Consider the following 23,416-nt stretch of genomic DNA (forward strand, 5'->3'; position numbering starts at 1 on the left):
TCAAAACTTTTACAGGCATAAGAGTTTTACCAATCTCAGCTATAAGCAGATGTCAGTTGAACATTTACAAATCATCGGCTTTTAGACCAGATATAAATCTATAAGATTTCTTCAAACCAGAAAAGACCAGGAAACTGTCCAGTCTGGCTGAATGACAAAGGAGAGTAAAATGAAGTTTAGCCAGAGTGATGTAAAACTCATTTCCCATCATTGCAAATTCTTGAAGGAAATTCTGGAAAGCACTGATAGTATATGAAAAAAACTGAGCTTGAGCTGCTGTATTTTAGATTTCCTTTAATCAGAATAAATTATTAAACCACAGGCTCTGTGTGTCTCACCTGTGGATGTTTTGGGTGTTTTTCTTTTCCAGAGAGACCAGGAACAAGGTTGACACCTGTGATGGCTTAGCGTGGTAAACAGATTCCATTAGTTCAAAGATGGCCGATTGATTGTCATTGTATAAAACATTCACCAACACTTAATGTGAAAAAACAAACTAAGGACTCTCTGAACCGAAGAGGTTTCTCTTTCATGATACTGACCCAAAACTGAGAATAAAAGCACAGAGTTCACAGATTAAATGTCTCACAGTTTTATCTGACTCTGTTCACTGACATTTTCCATTTTGTCCACAGGTATTCTTTCTTCCTCCTCGTCCTCCATCGTCAGCGGCAACCAGGAATCCCTGTGTAACCTCTCGTTCCTCTCCACCTGCTGTGGGCTGGGTGGTGTGGTTGTCTGCAGGTGTGCCGGAAGGTGTTTGTACTCATCGTTGTTGATGTCGTAGTCCTTCATCTTTGAGTCCAGCATCCACCAGCAGCCAGTGAAGCCGACGTCCAGCACCCGCTGAGGAAGCTCCCTCCAGGGCACCGACAGGTTGGAGCAGCGGGCTTCGTACAGTGTGGCGTCTGGGTCGTAGTCTGCACGGTACACCACACTGAGGAGTCCCAGGCTGGCGTAGCGGAGTCGGCCTTCGTTACGAAGCTTCACCAGGCTTTGAACGTGGCCGTCAGAGATGCCGTTGCGTATCCACGGTGACAGAAGGCTCAGCTGGTTGGAGCGCTCCAGCAAGGCGGCCTCAAAAGATGACTGGTCAGGTTTGGTGTGAAAACAGACATAGGCCCCGCCCAGCAGAGACAAGTACACAGAGGACTTTAGCGGCCGCTCCCAAGCGCCAACAACCATCTCCCTGAACGCTTCCTTATAGTCGGACAGCAGGCTGCCACACCACACACCTGGAGACAACAGAAGAAGACACAGTTGCAGTGTTAATGTTACGCATGGATACAAACTACAAATGGCCACCTGTGATGACATCACAAAAGTGCGCCAGGCTCAGGTAGTCTAGGTGATGCTGATTGTTATGATGATGCCCATGCTGGAAGTTTGGTGATCCTGAATAAACCAATCACAATGATACAGTTTGACTCAGCGCACTCTTTTTAACAAGACAACAGTAAAGGCAAAATGTTCATCAGGGAGGGTTGTCCTGATAATAGATAATCATCACTGCAGAAGTCAGCTGACATAGTTTCTATTGGGACTGACACATTAACATCTGTCGGTCCCAATATTGGAAAAAGATTCTAGACCGGGTATCTGTGACAATGTACCTGATCCATAAGGACAGATTTGTTCAGTCTAATTCTATGCTTTGTGCTCTGAGTGACATCATGCCTTATTCCTCCACAAAATGACACAACTTACAGTCATCTTACTGACTCCGTTTTCAGATACAACCTAAGGTTTAGTTGAACAGAATCAGTTCATTACTGACTTGTTTCTGCCATATCAAAGAAACACATTTTTAGTCTTTTTCTTTGGGGGGAGGGGTGTTGGTTGGGGGGAAATACTGCCAATGTCCAAAGTAAAAACTTCAGGCACGTTTCAAAATGCCCCATTCATTTTTGGAGTTAAGACTTTAAACGTCCATCCTCTATACACGCTGCTGCAACAGTCATTGGAGTAGAGGCAGGAGACATCCTGGATAGGCTGCCAGCAAATCACAACAACCAGGCGCACGCGCACGCACGGACGCGCACGCACCTAAAGACAATTGAGAGAAACCTAGTAACCTAACGGCCATGTTTATGGGTTATGGGAGGAAGCTGGAGTACCTGGAAGGGGAGACCAAACCCTGGTGCCAGTTGCAGCAAGACCTCCTTGCTGCAACTGGCACCACTGTGTTGTCCGACTATAAATATGGAACCTGCTAAAAGTACAGACTGCCAGGAAGACCAGACGGACAAATCGTTGAATCGTAGGAAGGATGGAGAAGCTTTAGGATGGATGAACAAATTATTCACTAGAATAAAGCTTTGAACTTCAGCAAGATATTTATCATATCTAGATGCCTGCATTGAGATGCACCAGCTGATTAATCTGCTATTACTGTTAAGCAATTAAACAAGTATATCGAATAAAGTGGTCCTGTGGTTATATGCAGTCAGTTTAGTCGCGATATTAAATCATTATGTTACATTAAACATTTCAAAATAAACCAGCTGATTTACAGTTTGCAGCAATTAGCTGCATCCGGAGAGACAGCCCTGCTGACTCAACGCCTCTTACAGTCTGCGCTTCTTTAGCACAATAACAGTTATTTTCTCTCTTCTGTTTTCTGTTTAATAGTTTCCTATAATATTCATTCCGACAATAAATCGGGCAACCTATTCTGCTTCCCATAGCAATCTAGAATAATGGTGGCCTGAACCTCAGCTGACTTCTCTCGGTCAGCTCGTTCCCTACCCGCCTTGCTCCTCTTCAGCCTCTCCCAGCGGCTGCTGGGAGCCGGGGTAGCCGCTGCTTGAGCCGCAGCACAGAACATCCTCCTGGCTGTCCGCATTGAGGCCATTTTCACTCAACACGGTCACCTTCACCCACAGCCTGCACTGCAAGTAGCAGCGAGCTCACATGGAACCAAAATGGCGCGGGCCGGGTGCCCCAGTTTTGGTCTTCCGTCAGCAAGTAGCAGTGTCAGAAAGGTTCCGCTTGAATGAAAAGGGAAAGAAAGAGAAAAATACCTTTCTGCATACATACACAATTCGGTATATGTTTTGAGATACTAGAAATACATGTTCTGCTGTTTAAAAATAAATTATTTTAAAATTGTGTTCACGTGACGGCTTTGTTTACGTGGTGACGTGTACCGGAAGAGCTCCTGTCTGACAGCAGCGGCTGTAGACCTGTGTGAAGACTAGCGGTGCTGCAGGTTTTATGAACCCTCCCCCGGGACTGCTGAGCCTAGAAAGACGCTTCCCTCCTGAGGAGAAACATTTTAATGCGAAGGTGAGCTGCTGCAGAGCGGTTAGTCTAGCTCGTTTGACGAGCTGTGTCTTTGTTGGTTTATTTCATTTTTAAGCTTTAGCTTTTTAATGATTAATGATTTATTTTATTCCTGTTGTTACTGAAATTAGTTTATCTATCTTAAATGTGAGACCTGTCATTTAGAATATTTTCTCTTTGCTCCTTCTTTTAGGTTCTGCATGAAGTTGCTTTGTCTTGTCTAAACGAGCGATGGCCACTCCAAATGACCTGCAGTTCCAGGGTAAATATGGCCGCTTTCTGTCTGTTTCTCCTCCAGCATGTTTTTCAGCCTTACAGTTAAGAAAGCTAATTAACATATAGAAGTGAAATGAGAAACAATATATTACATTTATTATCACCATCTGTTTGTCAAACCTGTCCACTGTTTGGCAGAATAGGGTTATGTTATGTAAATGGCGACATCTGCTGGTGAGATTGGAGGATCGCTTTTGAGAACCAATGGACAGGATGTTAGACAAACAGTTTTACGTTTGGTTTTAAAAAAATATCAACTTAGCATAAAATGTAAGAGTTTGTTGTTTTTGTTTGTTCTTGTAACAGTTCTTCTTGGTAATAAATGTTCTACTGTAGGAACAGCTGTTTGTTTCCGATTAAATAGTACAGTGCACATTGATATAAAAAAATCGCCACTTTCCCGTCTACAAAACAAATAAACCCTTCAGTACTTCCACATTAAAACCAGACCTTTACAGTATTTCATTGGGATTTTTTTAATAATACTCAATGTGGTCTTCAACAGCTCTTGTCCTTCTTTATATGTAGAGTTTGAGGAAGCAGCAGATCTCCTGTCTGCTGACCCAGGGGCCCCCACACTCAGTATGTCTGCTTCCAACGACCCCACGACCACAGCCGAAGCTCCTGCAGCTGGGGAGGATGTAAAACTAGACCTGTCTGAGGATGAGGCGGCTCAGGAGGAGAGTTCAGAGGTCATTTCCTTTAAGTTACTGAAACACAGAGTGACCTCTGGGTGTTTGGACTGGACAGCAGCTGACTGCCGTTCTGTGTTTTCAGCTTTTAGGAGGACAGAAATCAGCTGGTGGGTTCTGGACTTTTGAATACTATCAGTCTTTATTTAATGTGGACACAGTGCAGGTAGGAGCTAACTAACAAACATACCGCACACCCTGTCTCTAAATACCTTCTGAACACAGCAAGAGTCTGATAGGAGGCTAATGCTAATGTTTGCCTTGGTTCCCCCCTGCCCCTCCCATCATGACGCAGGTGTTGGACAGAGTTAAGGGCTCTCTGATGCCGCTACCAGGAAGAAACTTTGTCAAGCACTACCTGAGGAATAACCCAGACCTGTATGGTGAGTTTGGCAGCTCACCTCTGAACACATGCTGCTCAGGTTCCACTCAGAGGTTTACACTTCCAAAAAGACTCCTAATAACTGAATAAAAATGATAAAGAACGAACTAATGTTTTTAAATATCAATATATTAACAAATTCATATTTTAGCTATTTGTTTTGTCATTGTTTTAAGAAATAATCACATTGAATTTCCTCAGTGACACTAAAAGTTCCAGTAATACTTTTACAAAAGTTTCCACAATTATCAACATCTCATAGAGGAAAATGTTTCCATCTTCTTTTGGCAAAAGTTTCATACTTTTCTTCATTCAAAAACTCAAAAATAGCAAAACTGGGTTTCTTTAAAAAAAAAAAAGAAAATTTTTCTAAAGTGAACATTTATCCCAAAAATATAAGTTATTTTTATTCAATAACTTATGTGACATTTGCAGCTACAAATGAGACATGTTTAACTGGACGATGCACAGAAATGTCTCTCGTCTTCGAGAATATTATGAAGTATGGAGAGATCAGAGAACAGTATAAATGATCTGTTATGAGTATATGTGTTTGTTTGTTTGTGTGTGTTGTACAGGGCCGTTTTGGATCTGTGTGACCCTGGTGTTCTCGGTGGCCATCAGTGGGAACTTGTCCACCTTCCTCAGTTCGCTCGGCGACCCCAGTTATCACTACAGGCCGCAGTTCCACAGGGGTCAGTCTCTAACCCCATGACCTCCCCGGGGCCCCCCACTCAGCGCTCACTGTGATCTGTCTGGCTGCAGTTACCATAGCTGCGGTGGTGATCTTCCTGTACGCCTGGCTGGTGCCGATCGGTCTGTGGGCATTCTTGACCTGGAGACAGGGCGCCGAGCGGCAGGTCGGAGGTTACTCCTTCCTGGAGACGGTGTGCGTCTATGGATACTCGCTCTTCATCTACATTCCGACATCAGTGAGTGAATGCTGCTGAATCTACTTCGGGTTTCTCTTAACAGCAGCTTTTAGCGTGTGCTACAGCAATTTTCACAGTGGGCCAAAAAAAAAAAATTCCCCAAATAAAAATCTGAAAAGTGTGGCGTGCATTTTTCTGAGTAAACTGTAGAACCAGCAGGTGATCTGGGTCTGTTTCTACCAGATTTGGACATCTACAAGTTCAGTCAGATTGGATCAAGGATATCTGAACATCAGTTTTCTAATTTTTTCTAGAAAAAAATCCCAATTAGACTTACTTTAACTATGCCATTCTAACACCTGAAAGTACTGTGATCTAAACTATTCTGGCTGGATATGAACCTCCAACCCAGTCCTGAGAAAGGCAGTCATCCCCACAGCATGATGCTACCACCGCCATGTGAGGATGGTGCGTTCAGGATGGTGTGCAGTGTTAGTTTTCAGAAGGTTCAGTTCATCAAAGCTGTTTTCACGTCAACCTGGAGGCTGTCTGGCTTCCTGATCTCCGTTGCTGTGAAAGACCAGATGAGTGGAGTTAATTCTGAAGGTTGTCCTGACAACAGACTCTCCACCTGATGGACTTTTTACTAATTAGGTTCCTCTAAAGGCAGCTGGATGTGATGGGTTTTATTCTGGGGTGTCACAGTAAAGAGAGCATGCCACACTTTTCAGAATTTTATGTGTAAAACATTTATTCTAAAAGGATGTAATATTATCTTTTATCTTCACGGTTGCAAGAGATTTGTGTTTCTTTGTAAAACACAAGAAAGTCAGTGGTTGTAATGAACATGAATCTGATTTTGTCTGAATAACTTTGGAACTGGACTCATGTCTAAACTCTGAGTTTTGACCAGAGGACAGCTGGTCCAGCTGCTGGTCATAACGCCTCGCATCTCATCACCTCCAGATCCTGTGGATCATATCATACGAGTGGCTGCGGTGGACGCTCATCGTTGTTGCCATGGTGATCTCTGGCTCCGTCCTGGTCCTCACCTTCTGGCCCGTTGTCCGGGACGACACCAGAGTAACAGCGGTGGCCACAGTGGTGACCATCGTGGTGTTACACACTCTGCTGGCCATCGGCTGTAAGGTAGATGAGCTCGGTGGGGGAGTGATGGGGCCAGGGGGTCTCACTAGCTGCGTTTCCGTTAACCATAAAATGGCGCAAATTGAAATTGCAAAAATAAATTTGCTTAATGGAAATATGCCTATTTTGAAAAACTCACGTTTTTTGATGGTTTTTGTGATGGGATGAGTCTTTCTTTTTTCAGCTGTATCTAAATGGATGTATTTTGTCAAACTGCAATGGAAACACTTTTTTGCATCAAATGAGTCACATGATCAACAGCCAGATGTTCCTACTGGTGAAAATGACAAAAAAATGACAGAAAGGGATATCAGGATGATGGCTTGGTTAGTTTTTTCAGACAATGTGCAGCTGGCCCCACTAGAGCTTCATAGCATCACAGTTCATAAAAAGCTGTGCGTCATTCCAACATGTAGAATCCATAGTTAAAATCACAGACTACAGTTTCCCCAATACGCCACAAACGACATACGTAGTCTCTCCCCAGTAGGCGGGGCTTGTCACTCCAATGCCTGAATAAAATGCAGACGTCTCCTCTGATTGGCTGAAAGATGATGAGCTCTAGCACCATGGCTGAACTATGAATACATCTCATGTAACTGTTGACATCTGTCGCTGACATGATTCTTAATGACTTATTGAGTGAACAAGCTTATTTACATGTAATTTTAATGTCATTTGTTATTTAATGGAAACACTGCAATTAATTTTTTTTTTTTTTTTTACATTAACAGAATAGATTTGCACACATTTGTAATGGAAACAGCTATTGATTCACAACAAACTGCTGAAAATTCTCATTTTCTTCCTTTCCAGCTGTACTTCTTTCAAACTGCAGAGCACACACCACCCGCCACCACTAAAGCCCCACCCATCCATCCAACACCGGTCACGGCCCACTGACCAGAGCAGCAGGTGGGGAAGGGGGCGGAGCCTATTAGGAGCGCAGGACATTAGATCCATTCCTGACTGGGAAAGGTTTGGAAGGGTGAAGTGAAGTTAAAAAGCAGCTTTTCCTACTGTGATTTATCATGAAGTGATGCATGGAGAGGGTCCAACATGGCCGCCGTTCCCCTCTGATGAAAACAGAGCAACTTAAACTCTCAGTAAGTGGAGATCTGCTTTTAAAACTCCCAGGTTCTGGAATCAGGAGTCCTTCAGTTCTTTCCTGCATTATAATCTGTTCAACCCACACACTGGAGGTGAATCCACCTTTCATTCCTCTTCGTCCTGCTTAGTGAAGCTTGAACATGCCTGATGAAGAAGTCATAGCCGACTGAATGGATTCCAAGCCACATGTTGTTTGTTCTGAATGTGTTTTAATAACTTGGAACAGAAACGTACTGATGCTGGTGGACCGCCTCCGTCTCCTCTGCTCAGCTCTCACTGTCAGGACTCTAGTTTAAAAAAAAAAGTTAATTCTAAAGTATGTAGCAGGTTTACAGCTATTTATTTTCCTTTGTGAAATACTGAGACCTACTTTTGTTAATAAATTAAGAATGAATACTCTGTGTTTCTCTTGATGATGTGTTTTATTTCTGGTCCTTCCTCTGTAAAATTCCTAAATATTCCATGTGAAGAAGTCAGTCACCACACACTGCAGAGTGATGGGCTTACTGTTAAGTTACAGGTACCGCTCTGTAAATTAAAATATTTTTTGTCATGTATTTCATAAAGTGAAACTCATTATACAGCTTCATTACATAGTGACATATTTTAATTTTTTTTAATATATATATATATATATATATATATATATTTATTTTTTTCCAACTTCATTTACAATTAAATATTCATGGTGAGTTCCATAACCAACAAAAACTTTTATTAACTCCTTTTCAGCTTTCTTGGATTCAAACATCCTAGTCTCCCAAATACTCTTTACTTTAAATATTAATAGTTATTTTTCTATTTCACATTGTTGAACAGTTGAGCCATATTCCCAAAGTACCTGTGTGAACAGAATGAGAAGCTCAGCTAATAAAAACTACAACAGCTGATGTCACCAACAAGGTCACTGGAGATCTGATTAGTTTGGGGGAGATTCTGTTAGAATCAATGAGCATAAAGGGATTGTTACCAACTGTACAGCATTAAAAACTAACTCAAATAAATAAAATTTGCTCTTTCAAATATTTTTCATGTGAATATTGTCCCATGATGGTGATCAGGACTGTGGCTTGTTACATGGAAATATTTAGTTCTTATTCAGAGCAATAAACCTCTGAGGTTATAATCAGTAACAGTTCCTCTGAGCAGCAGACAGATGTCTCATCATGAAGTTTGTAGAAAAGAAAAGAAATCTCAACATGGTGGAAGCTGGTCAGACAAACAGGATCCATCAGCCTCCTCCACTTTGGCAGACAGATGAGGATTCACACAACCTACAGCATCAACCAACGTAACGTTCTTATCAGAAACAGATTGTTGTTTGGTTGAACAGCCTCACACCAAACAAAGGCCTCTGGTCACCAATGGTTCATTCACAGATCAGTAACAGAGTGGATTTTTGGGGCGTCCAGCAGGCAGTCTGTGGTCAGCGTCCACAGAGCTGATCTCTGGGAGCCTCCTCAGTCAGAGTCAGACTGGGTTTGTTCAGATTCAAGAGGAGAGGCAGTGATCTTCCACAGCTCCTGCAAAAACAAGAAGGGTTACTTAAAAACCAGTGCAACGGCCATTGTAGGTAAGAGAGGAAAAAGTTAATTTCTGCCAAAAACTCAGAAATTAACTTTTGAAGCTCAAACATTTCTAAGGTTAATCTCAAATTTCAGATATTTTTCCTAGCAAATTTTCATCTGTTCAAACTTTTTTCTAGAAAATGTATGAGATTTTTTTTTTTTTTGGCTGAAATGTACTCATTATTTCTATATCTAAAATGGCCCTAATACATCTTTGTAAGTTTGTCTCCTAAATGTCTAGTTTCACTGCATAAAAGACGCTGTAATACAAAGAAAGTATTTTCCAATAACAGCTAAATATATCCATATTAATCCAGTTCAGAGCAGTTTGTTTATACAGCACAAATTCAGAACTACTGTCGTTCCGAGTTAAAAATACAGCTCTGAAAAAAAAAACACATCCATATTTTTAAAAAAATGGATGGATTCACACAAAAACAGAGAAAACTGGATCCAGAAGTCTATGTTAAGGAAAAAACAAAGAGCTAATGACAGCATTAGCAGCTGTAGTGGTTTCATCTAGCAGAGAAACACAGATAAGCTGAGCATGTAGTACAATGTACAGGATGAAAACAGTATAGGATAGTTAGTGGCAGCTGTAGCTTCTTATAGGAGAGAGACGGGTTAAATTCAGAAAATCAGTGAGGCTGAAACTGTGGGTGTAAAGTTTTTTCTCACCAGCTGCTCAATACGTTCATATAGAAGAAACTGTGAGAAGTTTAAAGGAACATGTTCCACTTTGAATCTGCACCGGCCATCCTCTATGTCCTGCAGCTGGGACAGACAGTGCTTAAAATGATTGTAGGCCTCACAGCAAATGTCCATGTGGCGCAGACTGAAGTTCATCCTGTAAGACAGAGGAGGGAAGAGAATTATGGCAAATCCTGGAGAACCACAGGGCTCTGCGCTTGGACCATTCTCTTTACCATATATGTTTCTAAATAGTATAACAATCATAGAGCATGGGATTCCTCTCTAATGCTGATGATATTCATATTTATCCATAAATCCTGATGATATGAGTCACGTATAATAATTTAAATATTTTCCTTTTAAATTCAAACAAGACAGACGTTGTTGTCTTTGGCTCCTACAGGTTTTAAAAGCAGAAACTACAGTTAAAACCAGAAGTTTACATACACAATATAAAAAGACACAACTGTATTTTTTTCACAGTCTGATGTGAAATCAGAATAAACTTTTCCTGTTCCAGGTCAGTTAGGATTATCAAAATGTTTTATATTTGCTAATGCCAGAATAATATGAGAGGGAATTATTTTAAGGGAAGTTTCATTATTGGTAATCCTAACTGATCTAAAACGGGAAAAGTTCATTCTGATTTCATGTCAGACTTTGAAAAAAAATGCATATGTCTTTTTATAAAGTGTAAATTCCTGGTTTAATTCTTGTAAAGTCAAGTGATTGTTGGAGGAGTGAAGGCTGCAAGCTGCTGACTTTATGCAAGCTGCTGGGTTTCCTCAGACATAAACTAATCTGAATAATAAACTGAACTTGATCAAACTGAAGTGTGTGTACTTGACTTTGAGACAATATTTGTAGCAAGATGGCACTAAACTCATTTAAACTGAATCAAAATTCAGCATATTTTGTTGGAATCTTTTGTGATGGAAATTAAAAGCAGTGCATAAATGTGAAATGGAAGAAAAATGATGCAAAGTTTTAAAATTTTACTATAATTAAAGTCTGAAGGGTGGCCTAAGACTGAGACTAACTATAGCGCCTCCTTTTACTGCAGTTACAATGTCACACATTTTGAGGCGCAACTCTACAAAGCTGCCAGTCTGAACTGTCAGTTTAGGTGAACATACAGTGATAGACAGTTTTTCTTTACCTTTTCTCTAAAGAAATGAAAACTGTGCAGGAGTGAATAAAGCTGCTGCAGAGCCGGTACAGAGTCCTGAAGAGGCCGTCTGTCAGATCGTTGTCATAGCAAACTGGAGACACAAATATGGAAACATTAGTTCAGTCTGATGTTCTGTGCAGCTTCAATGGTGACAAACAGAAAAAAATAATTTCCCTTAGAATAAAACATGGAAGCAAATGAAAACATATTAGACATGACTAATGACTTCTTGTCAGGATTGTTGTCTTGAGTATTTCTCATTCTGTTGTGTTATTTTGAATTTTTTAACCCTGTATTTATTATTGTGCTTTAAAATCAACCTGCCAATGGGACTAGAGATGGAAATTATCCACCTGGCTATAATCTCATGTGTTTATGTTTGTGTATATGTATTGTCCCATTTTAAAAAATAAACTTGAAGTTGACCGTCATGCACCACTTCCTGATCTGAAAATGAGTTGGTAGAGGAAAACACAGATTTAAAGTTTTTTTTTTTTTTTTTTTTTTTTTTCACCGATTAAACCTTTTGCAATTCATGTACATCTAGTGAATACACCTCATGATAACTGCACCTACCATCCAGTCACTGGACTCATCATGCCTGTACAATGTACTCGGTTCAAACGAACAATAAAATGGACAAAGAAATGGAAAGTTGATTTTATTTTCATTAGAACTGCAAACCTACCGTCAGCTGCAATAATGAAGTTGGTATTGTCATAAAGATCAGCGACTTCCGCTTCAGTCCAGCTAAACTCCAGATCAGCATCTACACAAGCAGAGAGGAAGAGCAGGAAGAGCAGGTGATTGGTGGAGTTGGTGAACAGATATGATTAAAAGTTGGACTGAAGTAAGCAGACCAGTGACATCATCAGCTGGTGGGTTAATGGATGATGAACTCCAGATAAGAAGCTACATGTACAGCTCTGGAAAAAATGAAGAGAACCACTTAAAATGATCAGTTCTCTGATTTTACTCTTTATAGTTATATGTTTGAGTAAAATGAATGTTGTTCTTTTATTCTATGAACTACTGACAACACGTCTCGGAAATTCCAAGCAAAAACATAGTATTTATTTGCAAGAAATGAGAAATGATCAAAATAACGTCAAAGGATGCAGAGCTTTCAGATCTCAAATAATGCAAAAAACAAGTTCATGTTTATTTAGAAACAACAATACTAATGTTTGAACTCAGGAAGAATTCAGAAATCAATATTTGGTGGAATAACCAGGTTTTCATTGAGGTTCAGTGCAGTGGTCTCTTCAATTTTTCCAGAGCTACATGCAGAATTTGATCATTTGTGCAAAAAGTCTGTCCAGTAACTTCAACACTGTTTGACATTAAGATATAGGTTATGAACTGACTAATATGCTTAATATCTAAGAGAAGAAGCAGAAAGGTGTTACCTGTGCAAAGACTGTGCTGAAGCCAATTGAGTTGTTTTACCTTCACCTCCCCACCTGATGGGTGGAAAAAATAGATGAATGTAACCTGCTGCTGGCAAAGATGAAGACGCTAAGCTAAGGCAGATGAGAGTAGTAGGGTTTGAGGTCAAATTTAACATCTTCTCAGACAACAGTTAAAACACAGCTCCAATAAACTACGTCTACTGTCCATCCAGCAGGTTTTAGGTGTTCCTGTGCTGCCACAGGAAGCAGGACATGAACAGCAGCTGAGGAACCAGAGACGGATCTGAATCAGAACTGAGGACCAGAACCACTGCTCTATTTGACATGTTGCAACCCTGACTCCCTTGAGTTTGACATTTTAGATTTTTATTTTTTATTTTCCTCGAATCCTTTCAAAATAAAGTTGCAAAGCCAAATGTCAGTCAATACCAACTTCTCATCCTGCAGGTGGCCTCCTGCATGGATGATCCAAAATATCAGAAGCTTCGCAGTCAGTTTATAAGCTTACATGGTCCAAAATGAATACATGACAGAGTTCTGTTTAGTTTTTAATGGACCAAAACTTGGATTTTACTATGTGGGTAAAGTAAAGTATTGAACATGTAAACATTTGGTTTTGTTTTTTTTTTTCTTTCAGATTAAACATTTTCTAATTGACATAAAACTTCAACGAAAAGTTGTTAGAGTTTATAGATATACAGCTGGATCCAACGCAGACCCAACCTGAAATTTTGCCTTGGTCAAAAACTAAATGAGAATGAATGATATAAAGTTGTATTAATCTACTAATAGAGTAAGAGGGAGAATGTCTACCATGTGAGGAAAGAAAGAAAGTAGGTGCAGCAGTTAATTAGACCCTGATTCGCTCCCATCAGTCACACATCTCAATGCAACACAAATCAGTTGTCAGTGGAACTGTACTGACATACATGATCTGTGTAACTAGCTTTTGTTTAAATATTTTCTAACTATAATATGAATTAATCTATCATTTTGGCAACAACATAAAACTATGCACTCGACTTTAAAAGAGAAAAGTGACAGATGAATGCTCCTGTCTCTGACCTGCTGGGTCCGTCATGTGTTGATTCAGAAATATGTTTCTGTGGCACAACCTCAGGAGGTCTTCACCCACATCTGGAAAACACATTCAGCATCAGAGCACACAGACTACAACATGTTTTCTTATACTTTCCATCTGATTAACTTATTGAGGAGAAGCGACTAAGAGAGTAAAGATAACCTGGAATGCACCTCCAGCTTTTAAATACAAACACGTTTACACATTCAATCAGTGACTTTGCTCAACACAATGGTTTTTCCCACCATTACTGAGCAGCCCTGCCTAATGGCCTCATACCTGTGCAGTAGACTGTTTTGGCCGTGGTTGCCATGATGATGCTGGTTAAGCCTGTCCCTGCTCCCAGCTCCAGGACGGTGGCCCCTCTGAAAGTGTCTTTCTCAGAGAGGATGAAGTCAGCCAGCAGGAGGGCCCCCCGCCAGACCTGGGTCAACCCAAAGGACATGAAACATCAGCTCCATCCCACCCTCCACCCAACTCACTGTTCAGTATGACAAAAACAACATTTCCAGAAAGGTCAGGAGGTCATCTGTCACCTGACTTACATGTTTTATTTGTCATTTTGGATCAAACTTTAATATTCACATAGAACAGCTTAAAGAGGCAGCATTAGTTAAACTTGTCTGAGCTTTTCATCATGTTATAATGTTATTCCCTCGTCAAAAATATACCCGCAGTATTGCCTTGATTCTTTCATTTAATGTTTGAGAAATCCTTTAATCTCCATGGCAACCATTCAGCTGTGCAAAACGCCTAGTTGGATCTGGCCCCGCCTTTGAGGCACAGCTCCTCCTCAGAGCTGAAGTTTCCAAGCTTGTGCCTCTCAGAGCAGCTCTGTCCCGTAACTCCTCCACTCAGCTCCTTCAGACTAGCCAGCAGCAATTAGCAAACACCTGGTGGAAATGAGCATCTGCTCAGTTCATGACAGGAGCTACTTCTCAGAGCAAAGCTTGCAAAAACATTGTTAAAGTGTTAATAGAGGAGCCACATTGTGATGACTCCCTGAAGGCGGAGCGTTAGAAAGAGCAGGAAGTTTTAAAGAGACAAAGGCCCAATTTCAAGGCATTAAATTACAAAGTCAAATTTCTTTTAAGTCATATTTGATATATCCAGCATTTTTATAACAATTGAAGGTAACATAGTTACTAAATTGTACTATAAAATGGAAGTGCCTGGAAAACACATAATACTGCCCCTTTAAGACCAGCTTTGTTTGTTTTAGCAAATGTGATGGGGTGGTTGACCTTTGATTATCTCCTTATTAAAATCTTAAAAATGAACATGGGAGGACCAATTTCACTCAGGCCATCAAATTCACCTCATAGCCAGAAACAAAAATCTTCAGAGAAATAACAAAACAAATCCAGGGACTCCAGGAGGTCACAGGACCAGACAGGTTAAGTGTTGAATTAGAATGAGTCTTGTTGTTTGAATGGTTTGCCATGAGACGACCTCTTATGTCTAGAAACAATATGGCAGCAGAGCTTAGAGCCACAGAGCTGAATCTGAATGAAGCACAAGAATTCTAGAACAATGTCCTTTAGACACACAACACACAGGTGGCAATATCTGATAGCACCTGGCTGCCAATTCAAGGGTGTACTTAGTTTATACACAAGTAGCTTTTTCACTTTAGCTTAATTTCTGTATAATACTGCAGTATGTAACTTTTCTAAAAATATATATATATTACATATTTGTTAAAACTGTGACCATGTCATGACAGAATATTATGAGACAGATAATCTGTGAAAAGCTCCATCTCCTCCACCTCTTCCCTGAGGTGCTATTACCATCTGAAGAAAAGCACCAACCAAAAACAACCAATCAGAGCGAGGAGGAGGGAACAGATGATGTCAATCAACTGTTCAATGTGCAGAGAAACAACTTACCAGGAAAACCATTTATCTGCTGTCATTGGTGGCTATGCTTAGAATTCACAGATGGTGATTGACAGCGCTAAGACCCGCCTCCTCACTCTGATTGGTTGTTTCTAGTTAGCACTAGGAGGAGACAGAGGAGCTCCATCTTCTCACAGATTGTCTGTCTCATGACAAACTGTGGCAACATAGTGACAATTTAAACTAATATGTAAAAAATTTTTATGAATGTTACATACTTTAATAAATAAAGAGTGTGGAGTCAGTGACAAATCATTGCCACACAAGGATGGAAACTCACCTGTTTGCCAACGTCTTCTAATGGTGTAGCCATAGTGTGTTCTGTATAAGACAGTATTTAGTCATTTGTGCTGTCTGGTCTTCAGACTGTTAACATGAATACATTTAAATAATAAAGCATACTAAAGATCTAAAGTTAATGAAATAATTGAAACTTTTGGTTTAACGGAGCAGTTCATGAGTAAAACAGCAACTGAAGCATCTATGTACCTCAACAGATATATAACAACATAAATCTTCACTTTATGAACTCAAAGTCAGACTAGCTTGCTATTACAACTTTTATCCTGTGTGACTGTTTGTGTAAAGCAGTGAAGTCTGAATTTGGTGTTCAGAACAGAACATAATTTGCCTTCAGAATGGATTTCCTGTTCCGTTCTGCTCTTCCATCATTTCCAGCTTTCACCTGAGCTCAGCCACTGGGAGAAATTCCTAATGCCCTGTTTTTGTTTGATGATTTTCCTGCTTGTTTGTGGAGTCCAAGCATTAGAAAATCAAGCAAAAGCAAAACTGTTGTTCAACATTGCAATGACGATCGGTTGTTATTTTCCTTACTCTTCTGTCATTATGATGCCAACGTCTGTAACGTCTTAACCTATAATTAATTTTGAACTGGGAATTTCTGACACATGGAAAAGCCAACAAACATTAAAACAGTCCGTGGACATTACATTACCCAAACTCATAATGCGTTAAAAAATATGCTTCCAGTCCAAGATCTAAGTGTCTGTAACATATGAGATGTCCATAGGGTTTTACACACTTTGCTTTTGACTTCAATAAAAAAAAGCTATGTAGTAGCATAGAAGGCAGAAAGTGGAAGGGATGTAAGAATACATCCAACATGAGGAAAGATGATATTTAATATTGAGTTCACAACATCAAAATACGCTTCAAGCAATATTTTTTGAAGAGTAAAGCTTCCCGTGTTGTGTTTTCACAAATCGAGTAAAAAGAGATTCATGAATCTCAAACTGAGTAAATACTCTGTTCAGAGAAGAGCTGCTTCTGGAAATGATCAAAAGCCAATGTTAGCATTGTTAGCAGCTAACATTCTGTATTATTCCACCAAAGCCCCATGCTAACAGCAGCTAGTTAGCGTTTTTCCAGGTGGATTTCTTTTAGATATTGTGCCATTTTAATATTGAGCAATCTTGTTACACCCTAAAAAAAAAATCAAAGTCTACTCCATGGAAAAACAAGTTACTTCGTTCAAAGCATCTTTAGGATACAAACAGTTTCAAACTCAGTAAATAAAGCTGCTTCTTTCCCTCCTGGTTATTTTCTGAAATTCACATTTTCTTTTGAAATCTTTTAATATTTGATATCTATCAAATTTAGCTACAGGAAAAACAAACAAAAACACATTCTCACACATCAATACACCACATCACACATTTGGTTGAAACTGTATAAATTCAGTCTTACCAATCTGTATAATGTCTTTAGAACAAGTCTCTTCATCATCATCATCATCACTGTCCTCATCTTGATCCAGGTCAGGAACAGACTGCTGGAGGATGATGGGACAGACCAAATCTCTGCCGTCTTCATCCACTGAGCTTTTTCGTGGTCTGTGAATCAAAGGAATAGAAATGTGTGTGTGGTCATACCAAAGTCTTTAACAAGCATGTCATAATTATACATATTTAACCTTTAATATGCATAACTTGAACAAGATCAATGAGGTACTCAGGAAGATCCTCCGTTCTGAGACTCTCTGTTCCATTTCAAAATGATTTTATAACATAAACATAAACATAAAGCATAACTAGATCTATTTAGAACAGCTGAAGGACTCCAGTTCTTCTCCTGTCAGTCTTTAAATACTTCTCCAATTCCACTGATGTGTTTAAGTAACATGGAAACAAAGTAGTCAAAAACTTTAACAAGAACAAGTTTGTCTGCACTTTATTATGTTCTACAGTGGTCACCAATGACCGATCTTCCACTCCAATTGTACATGGAACCTTTGTACTGGTGACTGGACCAGTACACTGCTGTGTATGTTTAAGAAAAGTCTGTGGCTTTCTGGAGCTTTGACCGGTTATCCTTCACATCTGTTATATTTTGGACACCCGCCTGTTCCACCTGGTGCAGAACCTTAGACTCAGCTCCAGGAACTTCTTTAGGAAACAGCATGACCCATAGAACCAGCAGTTTATTGGAATATGGTGGAAAATGTGCTGCATCAGACATGCACAAAGGAGTGTTATAGTAGATCCTTCCTCCATTACTGCTCCCAACAAACCCTGTAAATATTTACATCCCTACTTTCTATGCACAAATAAAAATATTTTATACTTTTCTTAATTGTCCTACTTGGTTGTACATTTCTTTTGATCAACTGTAAACTATTTTTAATAACTATGAAGTCTTATTTCTTTCTTATGTTGTAAATCTGCCTATCTGTACAGTGTCCTAATGTTACTCTTCTGTTTGGGTGTTTCCTTTGACTTTTAACTTGCAGGTTCTCCTGAATTTGCCCAGTTATATTTTCGAACCCGTGGCGTTCGTTCTCCAAACACTTGTGGAGAAACAGAAATCTAAAAATTCTAAAAAACAAAAAAATAAAAAATTTAAATCCAGAAACCACAATGTATGATTTTTATTTATTTATTTGTGTGTTACTGCTGCAAATAAGTGATTTTCCAAATATATATACTTTTTTAGATTATGTCTCTCACAGTAGACATCCACCAAAACTGAAATTTCGGAATCCTCCATGATTTCAAAGTGGGAGAATTTGCAAAGTCGCAGGGTGTTCAAATACTTATTTTCCCGACTGTATAAAAGCAAACAATAAAATGTCATTAAAAAACATTTATTTCCCTGCACAAATCTTTGGACATGACCAAGAAACATCCAAGAATGATGTCTGTTCTCTAGAACTTTGCAAAAAAAGAATTCTAAGTTGACTTTCTTAATCACAAAACCAACATTTTAACGCCTACTGGGTTGTTTTATCCCTCATACCGATGTGTGACGTCAAGGTCGCCGTCTTCATCCAAGCATGGCTCCACATTTCCTTGGTTACCTCCCTCCTCATCCTGTTCAGGAGACGTTCCTCCATCTTTCCTTGGACTTTTGTGTTTCTCTTCGTTTGCTGAACCCGTCCCAGAGTCACTGTCGTCATGGCTGTCTGCCAAGATCCTAAATCTGGACCTGAACACTGGACACACATGCTCACAAGTCATTCCTTCCAAGTCCAACTCCCTCGTGAATAAACTTTTCCTCATCAAATTGATTTCATCCAGTGCATCTTAGTTCGAATGGTGCTAAAGTAATTGCTCTAGAAACTAGACAAAGATATTTGGTAAGATTTTGTGTTTTTACCGTATATGATTTAATTTTTAAAATCATTGCAGAACTGAATTGGGGTATTGTTGTACTGAATGTTCCTGACTGTCATGATCCGTGTTTCTGTATGTTTATTTTTGAGTTTTTCTGTGTGGTTCTGTTTCCTGTCTCTGTCTCTGTGTGTATTTAAACCCACCTGTTGTCTGTGTTCTTCATCGGGTCCTTTTCTAATGTCTAACGCTTTCTAAGTTTGTCGCTTGCATGTCTGTCTGTTAGTGATGGGCAAATGAAGCCTCATGAAGCAATGAACCTTTCCAGCCCTTTGCTTTGCAAAAAGGTTCGTTACTCGATGCTTCATTCATTGCTCTATAGTGACTTCTGCTGGTGAAACTGTAACAGTCTTGTCACTCAGTTGGATCATACTTCCAAAAATTACTAAATGCAATATTGTCACAAAGTTTTCATCAAACTCATGTTTAGTAACAGGATAATCAATGAAGCCATATTTAATTGTCATATGTTTTAATTATTACAATTATTTGTAACCAATCTAATCCTGGTTTATGTTGAACGTTAGTGATTGTGTTGGGTTTTCTTTTATATCATAGACGGATTTGACAATAAAGACAATTGATGTTTTAATGTCTTGAGAGAGCAGTGTCTGTTGGCGTTCACTTTTTCTTGGATTTCTAATTGGCTCTGATCCCTCATATTTGGCTACATGTTGAATTTTAGTTCTGCAACAAGATTAAATCTGTTTCTGCTGTGCAAGACTGATATATCTTTGCTAATCAGACTACAAATAATATGGAACTTTGCAGAAGGTGAGAAATTGGGAGGTGGAGGGTTAATTGTTGTTATCTAAGAAGAATTTTATTGTGAGGATAATCTCAAAGTATTCTCAGATGTCAGATTTTCCTCTTGCTGGCTCCATTTCAGACAATCAAGTTTATTTGTGTAGCACGTTTCAGCAACAATCCAGTTCAAAGAGATTTACATCATAAAATCACAAAAATATAGTTATTAAATAAACAACATAATCTACAATTGAGAAAACCAGTAACAAACATTTTGATGAGTGCCATGAATACACATCGAATATGTTGGTCAATGTTCATTTTATTTGGCGACTGAAGACAAATATCATCCTCTGATGCGTGACCAAATGGACAACAACCCATGACACAGCAAGGCTCAACGCGCTTTTAACCGACACGCAAAATGAAGCAGTCACGTGACCCATGCAATGCGAGGCCTCGTTCGTTGCCAGTCAAGTGGTTTTCAGCAAGACAACACAAGCCTCATCGGCCACGCCCCCTTTTTACTCGGTACAAGCCTCGAAGCCTGGATTCAGATAGCCCATCCCTACTGTCTGTTAGTTCGTCTGCCGGCACAGTAGTACTGTGAAGTCTTGTGTCGGCATCTGCTCGTTTTTGTCAGTCTTATATCAGTTGCTACTGGCATTTAGCCGTGCGCTAGTCTCTCTGCCATGCTGCCTGTCCTGGACTGTTCTGAGCATCTATATCATTAAATTCATCTTATTCATCATCCTACCTGGGTCTCTGCGTCTCTCCTCACCACTACCAACCACACCACCTGACACTGACTATTAAGTGGTTTGAGATTTATATGAACTAGTTTGAATGGAGCAAATTAAACAGCTCTGGACTGAAAGCAAAGTGGACTTGAATCACAGTGGTTTGTTTCCTAACATTATCAAGTGCTGCTATTTGGAGGTGTTATGTGATCAGAACTTAGATTAAACATGCAGCTGTTTTTAATAATCCGGGTGTCTACTTTCTGACTAACACACCAGAAACAGGCAGAATACACACGTTCTCAGAGTGCTACTGAGCAACAAGTGGACTGGACAGACACCTCTGATTACTTACTGTGGTCTTTGGGACGTGTGATACCTGCTGTGTGACCATGTGACTGTGGTAAAATGATTTCATCTTCCATATATGTGTCTGCCACATCTCCACTGACCAACAGGCAACCAGTGAAAGCTGCTGTCATACACACCTGGCTGCCCGGCGCTGTTGAGGCGTGTCATCAGGTGGTGTGTGTTGGGCCGGTGCATGTGAACATCTGACAGCACGGTGTCATGTTTGAAGGTCATCTGATCCATGGGTGATCACTCACAGTCTGGATAAACCCAAACATTTGCTTCCTGGAACCTGCACACACTCAAATTGAACAGAACAATTATTAACAACAGATTATTTTTTTCATAGCAAATCAAAAAGCACTGAGTGCTTTTCACAAGTAGAATAAAAGTTTTACGAGAATCACACTGTGTTTAATTCCTCTTTAGTTGAGCATAACCTCAATTGTGATGACTTGGATGTATTTTACAAATAGAGCTGATATAAGGCAGGGAAGATTTCTTCAAAACAGAAAAGGCCCTTTATTCAAGCTACTATCCTGATACCAACTTCTGCATCATCTAAATGCAGAAATTGGTCCTTTTAGTCCTGAAAGTCTAAAAGAAAAGATGAAACTGGACCAGATGGTCGATAAATCCGATCAGGGCATATAGGTTCAATCTTGCCAATTCGGACCATGATCATCTCAAAGGAATTGTAGATACTTGAAGCGATTATTTGACACAAAAAAGGCCTTTTACAGATGATAGCAGTGCCACCTCCATGGCCTGTCATCTGTGGAGGTAACCTGATCGCGTAACCAGGGGTCTTCTAGTCCCTGAGGGTCAGTGTCCTGATCCTGGTCATTAGCAGGACTCTGGACAAGCGGACTGCATACTTGATTCAGGTGTGCCGGAGCACCAGGGAATTAACTACAAGTTGCAGATCCCTGGTGGAAATCCTTAGTCCTATGCCCCAATATCTAAAACCCAAGACTTAAAAGAAGTTGTGCCTTCCTTTGACCATGACATCATGTTGAGTGTCTGTTTCTGGCAGTTTATTTTTAGTATTCCACGCTGGTGCCATCTGTCTACAAAGATCACTGCATGCTGGACATCCTGTTGACGGGATAAATAGGTATAAATTATTGTGATCTATTGGAAAACAATGTAATAAATAAATAAATACATAATTTAAGCAGTAAATACTCCACATTCCTCTGCTGTCTGATTGTTATGGAGAGAAAAGTCGACTTCTGCCCGCTCCCTTACATCAGGGGTGCCAGACTCCAGAACTGAAGAGTCTCTGCTTTCCAACTTCCCAGCAGATCCATCATCCCTGTTCCAACCAAGCTGAACTAACTGAAGAGCTCGAAGTACCAACCGGAGCTCGAGGACACCGAGGAAGTTATTCAGACAGAGAATCAATGTGTTGAAGCAGGACTGCACCTTCAGCTGTAGCTCAGTATCCCCGAAGCTGGAATTGGAAACCGCTGCCTTAAATCGTGTTTTTCCCAACCTAACCTCCTGTTGTCAAGAGGAACTGCTTGTTGTTTACTAGTGACTGTACGTGAAACTTCCATAGACTCTGACTTCCCTCCCGCCAGACCGCGGCACAGCTAACCACGGCTAACTCTGCTAGCCATCATGTCTGGGCGATCATGTTCGGAAACACTGTTTCTAAAGTTACAGTCCTACAGCTCCTTAGAAAGGAATTAAAACAGGCTTAAGGGTTACTCACCTGTCGTACCGGGGCCGACATGACAGTCTTATGATGCGTTCATGTTTCTCGGAATTAGAAAAACTATGAAGAGTGCACTGAGAAACTCAGACAAAGCTAACATGGCTGCCACCGATTAGTATCTCAGTTTTCTGTTGCTAAATATGTTCCTTTATCAAAGAAGTAAAAACATAGCTTTTTAAGAGATACAGTATAGGCTACTTAAAATGAGTTCAGTAAAACAGCAAAGGCCTCATTTTGTTAGATGAAATTACGAGTTCTCGTCTAACATTGAATGCAACATATTCTATTGTAATGGTGCGTTTGATTTACCTCCGAAATCCAACAGAAATTGTAGAAAACATTGTTCTTATATTATATTATATTATATTATATTATATTATATTATATTATATTATATTATATTATATTATATTATTATGCTATATAAAACTTATCATTAAAATGAGTAGTAAATTTAAACCTGATGTTAAACAGAGACTAACTGAATACAAATACATTCGACATTTTTAGCTTTGATACTTTTCATCTAAATTACAACCCATTTTTATGTTGCACTTTGAGAATGAATCCCACTGTCAAATAAAAACACTATGTGTGTTCTTAAGTGTAACTGTAACTACCGTTACCAATGAGAAAG

The 23,416-nt window shown here is 39.7% G+C and overlaps 3 protein-coding genes across 4 annotated transcripts; 1 reads left to right on the top strand and 2 right to left on the bottom strand.

Moving 5' to 3' along the window:
* Window positions 1–277: 277 nt before the first annotated feature.
* On the bottom strand, window positions 278–2,950 carry timm29 (translocase of inner mitochondrial membrane 29). Its single transcript, XM_014987234.2, has 2 exons — window positions 2,749–2,950; window positions 278–1,235 (listed from the first exon to the last, which is right to left on the bottom strand). Exons 1-2 carry the CDS (start codon window positions 2,852–2,854, stop codon window positions 586–588), a joined length of 756 nt encoding a protein of 251 aa, XP_014842720.1. The 5' UTR covers window positions 2,855–2,950; the 3' UTR covers window positions 278–585.
* Window positions 2,951–3,145: 195 nt separating this feature from the next.
* Window positions 3,146–8,162, top strand: yipf2 (Yip1 domain family, member 2). 2 transcript variants are annotated; one of them, XM_088008036.1, is made up of 9 exons: window positions 3,146–3,288; window positions 3,479–3,547; window positions 4,090–4,253; window positions 4,339–4,419; window positions 4,549–4,636; window positions 5,214–5,330; window positions 5,401–5,567; window positions 6,474–6,656; window positions 7,470–8,162. In XM_088008036.1, the coding sequence occupies exons 2-9, from the start codon at window positions 3,517–3,519 to the stop codon at window positions 7,554–7,556; spliced, it is 918 nt and encodes a 305-aa protein (XP_087864162.1). In that variant the 5' UTR covers window positions 3,146–3,288; window positions 3,479–3,516; the 3' UTR covers window positions 7,557–8,162. The 2 variants fall into 2 exon arrangements, with proteins under 2 accessions (XP_087864162.1, XP_087864163.1); XM_088008037.1 differs by having other exon boundaries at window positions 3,157–3,288; window positions 4,067–4,253.
* Window positions 8,163–8,166: 4 nt separating this feature from the next.
* Window positions 8,167–23,018, bottom strand: mettl22 (methyltransferase 22, Kin17 lysine). Its single transcript, XM_088008035.1, has 12 exons — window positions 22,777–23,018; window positions 21,194–22,154; window positions 18,845–19,040; window positions 17,297–17,442; window positions 15,870–15,910; window positions 13,968–14,112; window positions 13,673–13,744; window positions 12,605–12,658; window positions 11,884–11,964; window positions 11,184–11,286; window positions 10,010–10,178; window positions 8,167–9,286 (listed from the first exon to the last, which is right to left on the bottom strand). Exons 2-12 carry the CDS (start codon window positions 21,297–21,299, stop codon window positions 9,224–9,226), a joined length of 1,176 nt encoding a protein of 391 aa, XP_087864161.1. The 5' UTR covers window positions 21,300–22,154; window positions 22,777–23,018; the 3' UTR covers window positions 8,167–9,223.
* Between the last annotated feature and the right edge of the window lie 398 nt (window positions 23,019–23,416).

The sequence above is a fragment of the Poecilia mexicana genome, unplaced genomic scaffold (genome assembly GCF_051168715.1).
Source record: "Poecilia mexicana isolate PSO_F unplaced genomic scaffold, ASM5116871v1 scaffold_8, whole genome shotgun sequence".
Lineage (NCBI taxonomy): Eukaryota > Metazoa > Chordata > Actinopteri > Cyprinodontiformes > Poeciliidae > Poecilia > Poecilia mexicana.

What these genes read in the sequence shown, in the direction of transcription:
- timm29 (XM_014987234.2), bottom strand. Translation starts at nt 2,854, where the DNA reads ATGGCCTCAATGCGGACAGCCAGGAGGATGTTCTGTGCTGCGGCTCAA. An exon ending in GCTGAAGAGGAGCAAGGCGG is followed by an intron (nt 1,236 to 2,748) that starts GTAGGGAACGAG and finishes TGTTGTCTCCAG; the next exon opens with GTGTGTGGTGTGGCAGCCTG.
- yipf2 (XM_088008036.1), top strand. Translation starts at nt 3,517, where the DNA reads ATGGCCACTCCAAATGACCTGCAGTTCCAGG. An exon ending in AAATGACCTGCAGTTCCAGG is followed by an intron (nt 3,548 to 4,089) that starts GTAAATATGGCC and finishes CTTTATATGTAG; the next exon opens with AGTTTGAGGAAGCAGCAGAT. An exon ending in TGCTGGCCATCGGCTGTAAG is followed by an intron (nt 6,657 to 7,469) that starts GTAGATGAGCTC and finishes CTTCCTTTCCAG; the next exon opens with CTGTACTTCTTTCAAACTGC.
- mettl22 (XM_088008035.1), bottom strand. Translation starts at nt 21,299, where the DNA reads ATGGATCAGATGACCTTCAAACATGACACCGTGCTGTCAGATGTTCAC. An exon ending in TAGAAGACGTTGGCAAACAG is followed by an intron (nt 14,113 to 15,869) that starts GTGAGTTTCCAT and finishes GGGTTGACCCAG; the next exon opens with GTCTGGCGGGGGGCCCTCCT. An exon ending in TCAGCACAGTCTTTGCACAG is followed by an intron (nt 11,965 to 12,604) that starts GTAACACCTTTC and finishes CTGCTTGTGTAG; the next exon opens with ATGCTGATCTGGAGTTTAGC.